Source organism: Pyrgilauda ruficollis, unplaced genomic scaffold (genome assembly GCF_017590135.1).
Source record: "Pyrgilauda ruficollis isolate IOZ18807 unplaced genomic scaffold, ASM1759013v1 scaffold10, whole genome shotgun sequence".
Lineage (NCBI taxonomy): Eukaryota > Metazoa > Chordata > Aves > Passeriformes > Passeridae > Pyrgilauda > Pyrgilauda ruficollis.
In genome coordinates this window covers 6,649,773-6,663,015 of record NW_024508101.1, presented here as the reverse complement: position 1 = coordinate 6,663,015, position 13,243 = coordinate 6,649,773, and the positions used below count along the sequence as shown (strand labels likewise).

At 49.6% G+C, this 13,243-nt stretch overlaps 1 protein-coding gene across 2 annotated transcripts in view; it reads right to left on the bottom strand.

The window, feature by feature from the left end:
• The window catches only part of PRICKLE2 (prickle planar cell polarity protein 2), a 102,344-nt gene that overhangs the window by 13,550 nt on the left and 75,551 nt on the right, over positions 1-13,243 (bottom strand). For both annotated transcript variants that reach the window (XM_041466228.1, XM_041466237.1), the window contains 4 exons: positions 5,453-5,566; positions 3,597-3,734; positions 2,747-2,950; positions 900-1,086 (listed from right to left, as the gene is read on the bottom strand). In XM_041466228.1, coding sequence (XP_041322162.1) covers positions 900-1,086; positions 2,747-2,950; positions 3,597-3,734; positions 5,453-5,566 — 643 coding nt within the window. The remainder of the gene's footprint in view (positions 1-899; positions 1,087-2,746; positions 2,951-3,596; positions 3,735-5,452; positions 5,567-13,243) is intronic.

The window sequence follows — 13,243 nt, the reverse complement described above, 5'->3', positions numbered from 1 at the left end:
ATGGGAGAAGCACAAGAGAAGGGACCATGCAAAAAACATTATCAGCTGCTTTTTCACCTTTCTGCAGCTGAGCTTTTGGGAAGGATGTGCTGCAGGTCACAGTAGATGCATCTTCCAAGTGCTTCACTGAAAACCCTGTGTTTCCCCTCCCTGTGCCATCTGGCTGCTGCACAGCAGGAAAATGTTGGTTTTTTTTTTTTTTTTTTTTCTGCAGCATATTAAGTATTTGAACAGCTCACCTCCATGGACAAAGGAAGGACTGTCTGCGTGCTTGCTGTGCTCAGCCAAGTGGCAAAGGGAGCTGGGGAGAGCAGCAAGGGGCTTCCCAGCCCACCCAGCTTGGGGACATCTAGCCCCCTGACTGAAGTGCATTTTAAATCACTGTTCTAGAAACACAAATTGACCCTGATGCATTATTTCTTTCTCTCTGAGAACATCTATCTGCAAGTTGATTGAAAAAGGCCCAGAAACAATAATGATGCCTAATGAACAAGCATCTTTTCTGACAGTAGCTCATCAAATCATGTGATCCTTTGCCAAGCTTAGATGGGAAAAATCTGAGTCAAAGAGCCAGGCTGTTTACAGGAAAAAGAGATTTAAAGGGAAAAAAATGTGCCAGAGAAATTTTATTATGCCAGAGAAAGCTTCCACTAGCTGCCACTGCTCCTGAAGTTGCCCTCTGATAATCCTCGCCTCTCTGACTACAAAAAGGAATAAACAGCAGTTTAACCAAATAAATCACCATGTCACCTCCTTGGTGGGATGGGAGAGAGGCATAAACACATTTGGTAGCCCCAGCCATGCACAGTCCTGCCCGCAGCCCCACGGTGCTGTCAAGAACTCAACGCAACAGCTCCTGTCAGCAGCAAGCCCCAGCGGGCCGTGCCCCCCGCGCGTACCGATGTGCTGGGCGCAGGTGTCGCAGTACTCGGCGTACAGGGACTCGAAGCAGCTGCAGCAGTAGGGCCTCCCATCCTTCATGATGTAGCGCTGGCCCCCCAGAACCGTCTCGCACTCGAAGCAGCAGAAATGCTTCATGTGCCAGTGCCGCCCTTCGGCCTCGGTGCACTCGTCGGCAAAAATGATCTGCGGGAAGAAACACAAGTGTGGAACGGAGCTGGTCGGAAAAGGGACCCGGGATGCAGACACCAACCTTTGTGTCTCCTGTCCTGCATGGCAGCTGGGCCCCTTTGTTGATGCACCCTCCAAATTTTACAGCTCACTCCTCCAGTCCTGCATGGGAAACTCCCATAGTTTGGTTTGTGGCAGGGGCACCCATCATTTCTTAGGAAAATCCATTAAAATGCAAATTCCTCAGAAGCGTGTTAGTGCCCAGACTACAAAGTGTTAAGGCAGAGCTGCAGTAATGTGCTCGTGAGCTCACCCATCAAACAGAGAGGTCGATCAGGGTAATAAACACACTTATATACAACCTATCGATCTGGTGGACTTCTGAAGAACAGAGCAGCTGCTTACTGGAACACATTTACTCATCTCTGAACAGAGACCTGACCACAAAGCATGAGCAAAAACACAAGGAAAAGTGGAAGCTCTCTAGAAAGAAGAAAATATGGTGGAACCTTGGCTCCTCATCTTGCTGCTACCCCAGCCTGGCTGACTGTAAAGGTGATTGCAGTCATTATACCAGTGGGGAAACTGAGGCACAGAGCACTGTTAAGGATGAGCTGAAGAAGCAGCCATCTAAAATGTCTTCAGCAAATACTTTCTTGCTGTGTCTTCTTCTCATCCCCACCCCATCTCAACTCCCAAAGCCAAGGGAGCCAGCAGACTCAGATCTGCTCCCTGGTTCTCTACGCTGGCACAGAATACACCAAAAGCTTTTCCCTTGCAGATCCTCCTACCCCTGAATTACTGCTTCTCACAATTAGTACTTGATGTTTTAGGGGAAGAAAAGCATGCTGAAGAATGAGCTGAATGAAAGAATTAAATAAGAATTTGCAGGGATAAAAAATACATGAAAAAAAACCTACCCAGCCTAAGCTACAAAGAAATAGAGCCGGTTGAACGGTTAGGGCTGTCTTTCACTGGTAACACTACAAATTTAATTGGACACATACATCAATGCTCTTTATATTTGAAGTGCATATAGCCTTGGATATTTACTATTACATGCTTACAAGGATGGGACGTGGTATTTTACAGTATATACGGTTTTCCACTCTATGGTTTTCATACCTAAAAACCAGAGCAATTTCCTTCACCAGCCTTTTAAACAGAGATTGACAACTGAGAAGTGCTCAGAGGCGACTCTGTATGGTTTTCTATCTCAGTTTTGTATTCTATTTGTTCAGCTTCCTATAGCCTGTTAATCGCCTCTCTCAAAGCCTATTTCAGCTCGGCGTGTACTGAGACATGACTGACTTGTAAGAAATACAGCCCTCATCCCACCAGGGGCTTCTTCTGGGGCAATGGAGGAGAAGGGAGGATCACTACACTCAGCTGGGCTAAAATCACAAAGACAGGGGGCTGTGCTTCTACTTAAAACACTCATGGAAACCCCCCAGCTTCCTGTGTGTAGATGAGGCCCTAACTCATAACAGTCCTAGGCAGACTGCAACCAAGAATATTTGAAACCTCAGGAAAAGCTTGCTCGAATCCTTGGCACAACCAAGCCACCAGTTTGGTGTGCATGACTCCATGAAAAAGTCAGGGATGGAGGGGAAATGCCACCCAACCCTCTGTGCCACCCAGCAGGCGGCAGCTCATGGCAGATGCTGTCTCTTACCTCATCGCATGCGGCGCAGCGGGGCTTGAGGCACTCGGCGTGGTGCCTGCCACAGTAGATCTTCCCATCCTGGTAGAAGTAGATCAGGTCGACCAGCAGCTCATTGCAGACACTGCAGATGAAGCAGGGAGGGTGCCAGCAGACGCCGTGTCCCGCACGTGAGGCGAAGACGGCCATGTCCCCTCCATTGATCTGGCCGCCGCACTGCCAGAAAAGCCAGGGATTAACGGAGGCGTGTGGGTGACCCCACTGCCCCCATCACCTACAGGATGCTCTCACAATCAGTGCCCTGCACAATGCCAGGAGCTGAACTGACAACTCCATGTTAAATATCCTGAAAGGTGCCCTGACACACTCCAGCACTCACACCTGGCAGGGCCACAGGCAGATGCTTGTTTCGTGATTGTGAAATGGTGTCACTTGGAAGGGACCTGAAGATCATCCAGTTCCAATCCCCATGCCATGGGCAGGGACATCTTCTACCACTCCAGGTTCCTCAAAGCCTCATCCAATCTGGCCTGAACACTTTCAGGGATGAAGTAGCTGCAGCTTCCCTAGGCAACCTGTGCCATTGCCTCAACACCCTCACAGGAAAGGATTTCTTTCTAATATCCAACCTAAACATGCCCTTTGTCAGTTTAAAGCCATTCCCTCTATCAATATATGCCCTTGTAAAAAGTCCCTGTTCCGCTCTCATGTAGTCCATTTAGGTACTGGAAAAGTTTTTGAAGCACCCCAGAAACTTCTCTTCTCCAGGGTGAACAACCCAACTCTCTCAGCCTGTCTTCAGAGGAGATGTGTTTCACTTAACTTGGGTGATGCAGGTACCAGTTCATCAGCCACTACCTACCTGCTCACAGATGGCTCCTGTCATGGTTACAGGGAATGGCCGGACATTGCCTCTCCCTAAATTTTCTCTCTTCCTCTGGTTGCTGAAGAGTTTGAGCTCCCTCTTCTCCTCCTCATCCAGTGAATTGCAATAGCGAACCTAAAAAACACAAGTGATGCTCAGTGCCTGGGGTGTCCCTGGCTCGCTGCCCTGTGAGGCAGGGATGTTCCATGGGTCCTGCAAACCTCTGCCCTTGGCTGTGGGGAGGCTGGAGAAACAATGGGCTTCAGATATCTGGGGTTTGGTCACAATTTCAAGAGGCTGAGATGAGAAAAAAGGGCAGGAGGATTGTTGCTCTTTGGGTACTCAATTTGTAGAAAAGTCTTAAAAGCAGGGTTCTCAGAGACCCACCCAGAGACCAGCAACTGGACTGATGGGTTTTCCTGCTTTCTCCATCAGCCTCCTGTGGCAGAGGTCTTAATAATATTCCACTGGCATTTCTAGAGCACAGACCCTTTTCTCTGCACGAAAGACAGAGTTCCAGTGACTTGTGAACTATTCTTCCAGCACAGGATCAAGCCTGCTCATTTGCAAAACCTCTGCATTGCAAGGTAATAAGGAAATAAGTAAAATAAAAGGATACAAACAATGAATGATGCAATTTCCCTGAAGCTTATAAAACTCTGAGGTTTTCCTGGCTATTTCCATCCTGCAGGCTTAGCCCTTGGCTGGTTGCATTTCAATGGGGAATACAACTGAAGAGCCAGGGAGGTCAAATGTAGCACCAGTGCCCAATCCACCCTCCGTTACTTGGGAGAGCAGGCTCATGGAGCTGAGCAGGGTTATTCACATGAGCAACCAGCACACCTTGAATGTTAAAAGGAGGAAAACTGAGCATGAAGGGAAACTGGATGCAAAATCTGTCAATTTGCAGAAAATACACACAGACCTACAAGTCCAACTTGCAGGAAAACAGGCTGCAGTACCAGCATTTGTGTGTATTTATTCTTATGTTTTTTGGCTGTCAGAGGCTGTGGGTTTCCAGCAGCTGCCAGGGAAGCAGGCAGGCAGGTTGGGACCCAAGGGTGTACAGGAAGAAGTCCCTTCTTTGTGCCTAGAGCTCCCCCCATGCTGACAGTGCTGTGCCCATGGCACCCAGCCACACGCAGGCAAACTTGTTAAAATCTGACTGAGATCAAACAAGTTACCTGCATGTATTTCCCAGAGTGGCTTCTTCAGAAAGTAGCATGAAAATATTTTTTTTTTTTGTTTACACAGGGAAATTTTGTGGGTTACCAGAAGCCATTGTTCTCACTGGTGAGATCAGGACGTCAAAAACCAGACCCTTTTTGCTGCCTCACGTCATTCCTGCGAGATGCAAGAAGGTTTATTTTGCTCTGACTGGTTTTGACTCAACCTGTGGCCTCTCAGGCTCTCCCAGCTCGCAATGCTCAGCCCAGAAAGCCCCTCCTTAGCACACTCACTCCCACTCCAAGGTGAGTCGGAAGCAGCACCTGGGAAAAGGCTTTTGCAACTTTGGATCTGTCTCTAGATAATCTCAACAGCATTCCAAGCCACTTTTAACGGGGCCCTGGCCTCCAAGGGCTGAGGAAACGCTTTTATTTCAGACAACTGAAGAAAGACGACTTAAAAAAAATTTAACTTTAGAAACAAACAACTCCCCACCTCCAACAATCAAAGCAGGAAGCAAATACAGCAACTTAAATAGCAACATGACTGAAATTCAAGTATATCCCCCTGAAGAGCAAAAGGAGTTAAGAAAGGAAAGCCACGCTTCCCACAAGCAACCCCAGGAGGAGCGTCCGTTCCCCATCCGCAGCCCTGCCGATGTCCAAGGACATTTTCTGGATACTGACCTCATTGTCATGTGGTGGCAGCTGGTGAAGAAGTTGCTTTATGCGAGATTTTTCTCCCGGGCTGTTGACATAGGGAACCTTGTCCTCGGGCAGGCAGCTGTAGTACTGGTGCACCTACGGAACAAAAGAGGGGACTGCAGTGGGGTTCCCTGGCCGAGCCCATGCCCCTGTGCCCGGCCAGCAACCACCCCCCGAGGCAGCAAGCACTGGGTCTTCCCCAAGATTCCGAGCAGAGAAACACTGCCAGGAGCTGCTTCAGGTTTGTTTTCTTTTCTCCTTCAAGGCAGGGGGGTGGCAGCCCCGGCGAGGTGGGCACGTTACCGTTTGCTCTGTCAGCCTCCATAGCGTGAGCATTGCGCCGGCTGCGGGGATGTGTCGGCACCTGCCTCGGCAGGGAGGTTAAAAAGGCTGCGCCCCAGCAGTCTCCGTGTTGCCGGCTATCTCAGCCTCCACCTCCATCAAACCCCTGAGGGCTTTTTTCTGCAGCAATTTGTGGAAATAAACAGCAGATAAAATCTGTTGGAAGGCTTAGTTTTTCTCTTTCGTCTCAGAGCGTGTAATTAAAATCAGCTATTAAAAAGGCTGAGGAACAGCGTGCCCGACGCTGGGAGCGCAGTGCAGCCCGGAGAGGAAGCACACCCTGAACCCCAGCATCTCTCCTCCGACTGCCACACCTGGGATGTGCACTCAAGGGCCGGGCCAGCACCAGGAGGGGACTTGCTGGCTGAGGATCCGCTCCAGAATGGCCACAGGGACACTGAACAGCTTGGGAAGAACCAGGAGAAGGTAAAGGTAAGCTCAGCTGGGATTGGGCTTCACTGCAGCCCCAGATGTCTCCGGATGCTTGGGCAGAAGCAGAGGGCTGGCTAGCTTCCTTAAATCTGCTCCTGGCTGGAGAGATGCAGGCTGTTCTCCCAGTGTGCACAGCTCTCTGCCTTTGCCATGGTGGGATTAGCCCCGAGATGCTCCCTCAGCTATCAGCAATTCATTCTGGAGTGGCTGCACTGCCTGCAGCTTTCACAGGGCTTTTCCCAAATAACACTTCATTTGCAGTGGTTTCTGATCAGCTTTGTCCCTTGCTGTATGCTTTGGACTTTGGCCTAGAAAGCACCACCTGGGCCAGCTCTCTCCAGAGAAGCCCCCCCTGCCTGCACAGCCCCACAGCATCTGCAGATCACAGGGTGCTGCGGGCCACTGGGAGGAGTGGGGACACGGGCTGGGTTACACAGGGCTGGCTGGCAGAGGAGCTCACCCATGGGCTTGCAGGCTGATGGGGGTGGCTCACACACAGTTACCTTCTACAAAAAGGAATACCCTTTTATTCCAAAATAACTATCCAAATCTAGCTTTATTCAGGAATAATTGCTCTGCATTCATCTCACTCCCTGCTCTCATTCAGAACTACCTGAGAGCAAGAGCTGCTCCAGTGATTTTCTCAATTTATGGTTCCTCCCAAACCGATGTCACCATCCACCTTTCCCCATCATCAGGCTTTCCAGAAAGGGAGATTTTAGCAGATTTCCACAGGCAGGTCTGCAGTGCTGATGACAGGGGAACTGCTTGTGTTGCAAAGCTGAGGAACATGCTGAGCATATGCCACTGCAAAACCCTAAAATTGTTTTGCTAAGGCGCAGCAGAAACAGACCCACCAGCTATGGAAACTGTCAAAGAAAGAATGGCTGCGAAATATTTTGTTATGTTAAAAAGAAAACAAACTACATACATTAGAATACTTACTTTGCATTTATAGAGCATGCTTCATCCAGGAACATCAAAGCACATTAAAAACTAAAATTCTTATGACATGCTACACAAGGTAGCAAATATACACATTGCAAAGGACGAATTGTAGCATCATGACGTTAAATGAGTTCCCTAAGTTCATGCAGCAAGTCTGCAGCAGTGTTTTTGAGTTGAAAATCTCCCTGCAATGCCCTGGCTGCCACACCAGACCCTTTCCTGGGCTGCCAGGCTCCCACACGGCCACGCTGTGCGTGCCCAGCCAGCACACACTCCTGTGGCTTCTCCTGCCAAATTCCCCACGTGCAGAGAGGCTGTACACTGTGCCCTGTGCTCACATTGGTTAGCTTGTGTTTTGATTTCTTGCAATGTTTTGATTTCTTGCAAATGCAATGAAGCTTTTTTGCCCACCCAGTCCTTGAAGTCGGTGGAGACCATAAATTACTTTTTTTTTTTTTAAGAGCTGCCAAATTACTACAGCAACGAGCCCCAAGACGCTCACCCTGGGCAAAAACCAAGGATGGGAGCTCTTCCTTCAGCTGCCTGGGTGCTGCCTTCCCGGAGCACAATCCAGCAGGACGTACGTGCCCAGCTCTGCTCCTGCTTCCGCTGGGAAGTTTTCCATTTACTCCCAGCAGGACTGCAGGAACTGGTTCCCATCACACCAGCAAACATAGCTTGGCAGGGATGGGCAATTTGGTTTGAGAAGCAAAACAAAATAAATACAACAGGCTCCAACCTGTGCTCTGTTGCCTGAAATAACCTGAAAGGGTTTGTTTTGGATCTGCATCAGCTACAGGGACCTTCTAGAGGAGTGCTCATGGAGAGGATGGAGCAGAGGCAGTCGCCAATCCTTGTCCAGTACCTGTGGAACATCTCACGGGGAGAAAACCCTTACGCCTGCCAACAGCTTTCTGCAGCCACCAGCCCATTCTGGGGAAAGTCTGGAACCAGAGGGATGCACAGATCCTTTCACCCGGGACATCACTTCTATCCCAGGAGATCCATCCAGAGGGCAGACGAAGAGCAGAAGGACACTCCTTGCCCAGGCTGACATTAGGCCACGCCTGTGCATGTAACTCTCTCTCATCCATCACCCTGATCCCATGGCATGAACCCAGCTCCTTGGATGGGAGACCCAAGACTGGGAGGGACAGGGTCACAGGCTGCCAGCCTTCCTGCCTCTGTGCCCAGGTCTGTGCGATGCTCAAAAATATAGAAGGAAAAGGGGATTCTTAGATCAACCTGGCTTTTCAGGGAAAAAGCCTGCAGAAAGTGTTGACTTGCTGGGAAACTAAAACTGCTCAGTCTGCACTTTGCTTTTGTACAAAAGGTCACTGTTTTATGGAAAAGTAACTCCTCCTCCATCCAGCTCTGTGTTGCAGCATGCACAAGCCTTGTAGCTGGCGAGCCTTGCAGGGCCAGGGCCAGACCCCCCACGTGCCTGCTGATGGCTCCTCACTGCCCTTACAGGCTCTGCCACAGGAGTTCACCCAGATAAGGGTAACAGTGCAAGCAATGACCCCAGAGAGATAACATTTCCTCTTTAAACTATGCAGTATCTGTAACTGTTTTATTATTAAATACTTCTGCTGTACAACCCAGCAGCTCTGCATCCTCCCACTTCCCCTCACAACAGATTTGCTCTGCCCGTGGTTATCCCAACAAGCATCATTAACACACAGGAGCCCCTTGTGGGGCTGGACTAGGTTTCATCCTCAGTTTTCCCATTTTTCCCACTTCACTCTGACTTCTGCTCACATCTGCATGAGAGAAATCCCAAAAGAGACTGGAAAACATCACCCTGAGTTAAAATAAAGCTTCACACAACATCTCAAGGTTGCAGATGCTATGGGCAAGGTCTGGCACTGGACACAGGGACAGCTGTGGGTGCTAGCCTGTAGGTGCCATGGGATGCTGGCAGGCTGGGCAAGCTCCATCCTGCCCCAGAGAAGTCCCACTTGGACAGGCTCCATGCTACCAGAACCTGGCACAGCAGATTCCCAAGGTATTATTCTCACCTTCACAAGGAAAATGTCCAAACAACAAGTTTTGCTAACAAAAACTGATATATTTTGGAAATTAACAGCTGCTTGATGCTAAAAGGGAGGAGGGGAAAAGGGGGAGGTAGAAATTAAAAAAGTAACAAACCAGGAGAAAGGAAAGAACATAATGTAAAGACAGGGTAGGAAAAAACCTTTAAACTGGAGCCAACTTTATTCAAAGGCACTGAGGAGAGTAATTACATTAGTTTACAAATGCCTTTGTGCTCTGTGGTCTTCTTAGGAGTATGTTTCCAGTTTAACTTTGACAGTTTACAAACCTACCCTGGCCCTGCTAAATAAAGGCAGGACTACAGCATGTCCTGATGGTCCCAGGGTGACCAAAGACAAAACCCACATGAGCATATCTGTGAGCAAAGCCTTACACCTTCTAGAAGGAAAAGTTTGCAAACATCCTGTAAATTCAAGCTATTGGCGAAGGATCTCTTTGATCAATGAATTAAAGTAGGTGGAGGGGAAATATCATATTTCTTAGGCCACAAATTGCTGTTGGGAAGTAGCATTTGGTCGTACTCGCCCTGAGCACAACACCCCTTCCTAAAGCACCCACCAAACCGGGCTGTTTGGGATGACTGCATGGCTGGGATGGACTACAAAGGAGCTCACAGTGTCCTGGCACGGGTGCTGACTTGCTCAGCCCTCACAGCTCCAGCTGGGCAATCCTGCCTGGCTCTCCTGAAACCAAACCAACTGCAAAACCAACTGCAAGGCTTTTCAAAGAGCCCTGTGAGAGCAGGACGTGCTGGCCTGTGCGCAGTAGCATGCCTGAACGCAGATGTCCCCAAAAAGGGGGACCTCGGTGAGTGAGCCAGCACTCAGGCACAGTGCAGTAAAGCATCACAAAACACAGCATTCCCCAGTGTCCCCCCCGTACCCAGGACAGCATCATTTCCCCTGGGAATGTGCCAGGGTACCACAGCCCTGGCAGCCCATTCCATGACAGCCAGGGATGTCCCGTGGCAGCACAGGGAGCTGGTGGCACATTGATGTGTGTGTGCTCAATTGTGGCCCCTTCTCCTGGCTCACTGCTGCGTGCAAACTCCCACGGGATCTGGCTGCTGAGGGAAGAAGGCAGCCAGTGGCTCTGACAAGCCTGTGCTGGCCTGGGCGAGCAGGGCTGCTCCTGTGGCTTGCCTGCTCCTCCCCAGTGCCAGCTTCTGAACAGCACACGTCAGGCTTTAATGATCCTTTACACTGAGCACTTAAAATTGACAGAGAAACAAACCTGATGCTTTTGTATGTCTTTTGTATGTCCTGCTTGGAAAACCAAGGGGGAAAAAATCCCAAACAAACCACATGCAAATAACCTTCCCAATATGTCTGTGAAATATTGTTCTTGTACACACTGACTCACACACAAGCTCCACAGATGACAGCACGTGTGAGCCTGGAAAACGGGTTCAGTGTGCTTTGGCCCGAGTCTGGCACGTCCTCCTTTTCCAAGGCCATTAGGATACAAAGCCCTGATTTATTTTTTTGAAGCAAAACAATCCTTACAGCAGGGCCAGATGCTCTGAAATGAAGAGTGGGAACTGCTGGCTGGCTCTGCCAAGTGTGGGGATGCAGGCAGGCACCCTGGAGGGATCCCGAGTGTCCCCTGAGAGCCCAGAGCCCCGCTGGGAGCAGGCCTGTGTCACCCCCAGAGCCGCGAGCGCCCATCCCGGCACACGGCAGTGGGAGGCAGATGCAATCCTGGCGCCGGGCAGTCCGGCATCCCGCAACGCCGCGCTTGCTCTTGGAAACCCGCTCCTAAGGCAGAGGGACAAAGGCAGGGAACAAAGGAAAAATCATTTTTCTAAGTGCTATTTGTTCTGGCACGCTCTGCGGCTTTCCGCACGCTCCTCTCCCACGGCAGCCGAGGCGTCGGAGCGCTGCTGCTCCCCAGTCGAGGACGACATCCCTCCCTGCCAAGCCTTTGGAGCAGCTCTCGGCTGTAAGAGATCCCGCGGAAGCGCTGCTTCCTGCTGGCATCAAAGAGGAACATTTCAATGAAGGCCCTATGTCCACACGTTTTAGACTTGTGAAAGCCTATGACATGATTTTTCTTTTTTTTTTTTTTTTTTAAGCAGAAATTGAATTTGGATTTAAAAGAGCCAGATCAGTGCTTTCAACAGCGTCGAGAGCGGTCTATGCTGCGAGGTCCATGCAGGGCTCAGGGTCCCCTGGAGCACCAGGAATGATAATGATAACGATCATCTGCTGCATTGATCATCACTGATCATTCCCCTGGGTATCCCACATAACATGCTCTTGGGATTTCTAAGGGGCAGCACGCTTGCATAACACTGCAACTCAGAAAAGCTGTAATTGCACACTGGAATAAAGCTCCAGGAGAAGTCTCTGTTGGGTAGGCCAGGGTTTTTCAGTTTCCTTTTCCACTCCCTGCTCCTCCCCAGCCTCTCACCTCTGCTGACCTCCACACATACTCTTCAAATTTCAGAATTGAGCAAACCATGTCAGGTGAGAGTGGTTTGATTTCTGTGACCCACCAAAAGTAGCTGATTCCTTCCCTGACAATAAGATTGTTCAAGGATTAAGTAATTTTTTCAGCTTCCACTGGCTCACCACAATCAGGGCAACACCCCAGGATATAGAAATGGAGCAAATGTCCAGACATGGTTTTGCCATTGGCTCTTTTGCAGCATGGGATGTGCTCACACTTCATCTACTCCGTTCCAGGGCAGGGGAACAGCTCCAGGACCTCTTACCCCACTCCAGCTGCCCCCAAGCCATGCAGCACCGGCATCACACACAGAGAAAGCATTCCGTGTGCAGGACTGCTGCTCCATCCAGCAGCTGGGAAGCATTCGGCACAGTCCGATGCCTGGAGGCTGGATTTAGACAGCTCCAGCCTTGAAATAAGAGCCGCTAACTGCCGGGCTATTTAGATACTGAGAGAGTTCACCGGGGAGGTGATGGACTTAGCCTACCTCAAAGTGAAACTGGAGAGCTTTTCAAAAGGTGCTGAAAGGCAGCTTTTGGGTAAAATACTCCAGCGTGCACATGTGTAAGCGGGCAAAATGAGAGGCAGCTGCAGCTCCTGGGAGCAGGGTACACGAGGAACAGCTTCCCCTCGGGGCCATCAGCTTTCCATCCACGCTGCTCTGCTCTCAGGATCTACAGCAAGGAAGAGCTCTTCATGGACCTTTTGTCCTTCCTCTACCAGGCTGTAAATTAGTTTGTCTGCTTCCCACTTCTACACAGGTGTGGGGGACAGGGTCGCTTTGGTCTGTTTTACTCCTTCCTTGCCCCATGCAAGCCTTCAGTCTCTTGAGGAGTGAAACAGTTTGCTGAACTCAGAGGGCTCAAGAAAGAACAAGATGGTACAATGACCGTGGCACAATGACAGGCACAAGTGAGACACACGTCCCCCAGAGATGCCTGGCCCAGATAATGTACTTTCTGCCTCACCAGAATGGTGAAAACCTTTATGTAAGGTGTAAATGCGTGTTCAGTGTGGGTTCATCTCCGTTCTCCTTTCCTCACTTTGTGACCTGAACAGCAACTGATGAAACTTGAAGGTTTTATAACTCAAGCCCTTGCAACAGGTCTTGCAAAATATCCAGAAGAAGGATTAACATGCATGCTAGCCCCTGGATAAATTCCCTGTGACAGCTACAAGTTTCACACCACTGCCAAGCTCTTGAGGTCCAAGCTCTAATGGCTGCCTTAGAGAAAAATGGTCCCCTGAACCTTCATGCTGCTAATTTTAGCTCAGATGAGATTTTCATAACTTTTTAAGGGACTCAACCAGAGCAACTGTGTTGACAACAAGAGGGAATTAAGTTCTTACAGCACATGCAAGGGTCTCAGATGCTGGCATGCCAGAGCCATACAAAAAAGCCACAGCAAGGCTGAAGTAGAGCCCCATCTTTTGTTTAATTGGAAATTTCTGCCCATAACCAGCTGCTCCTAATACTGAGACACAATAAAGACAGAAATCCTAAAAAATCCCTTGTATTCAGAAATTCAAAGTGGCATGTTATAA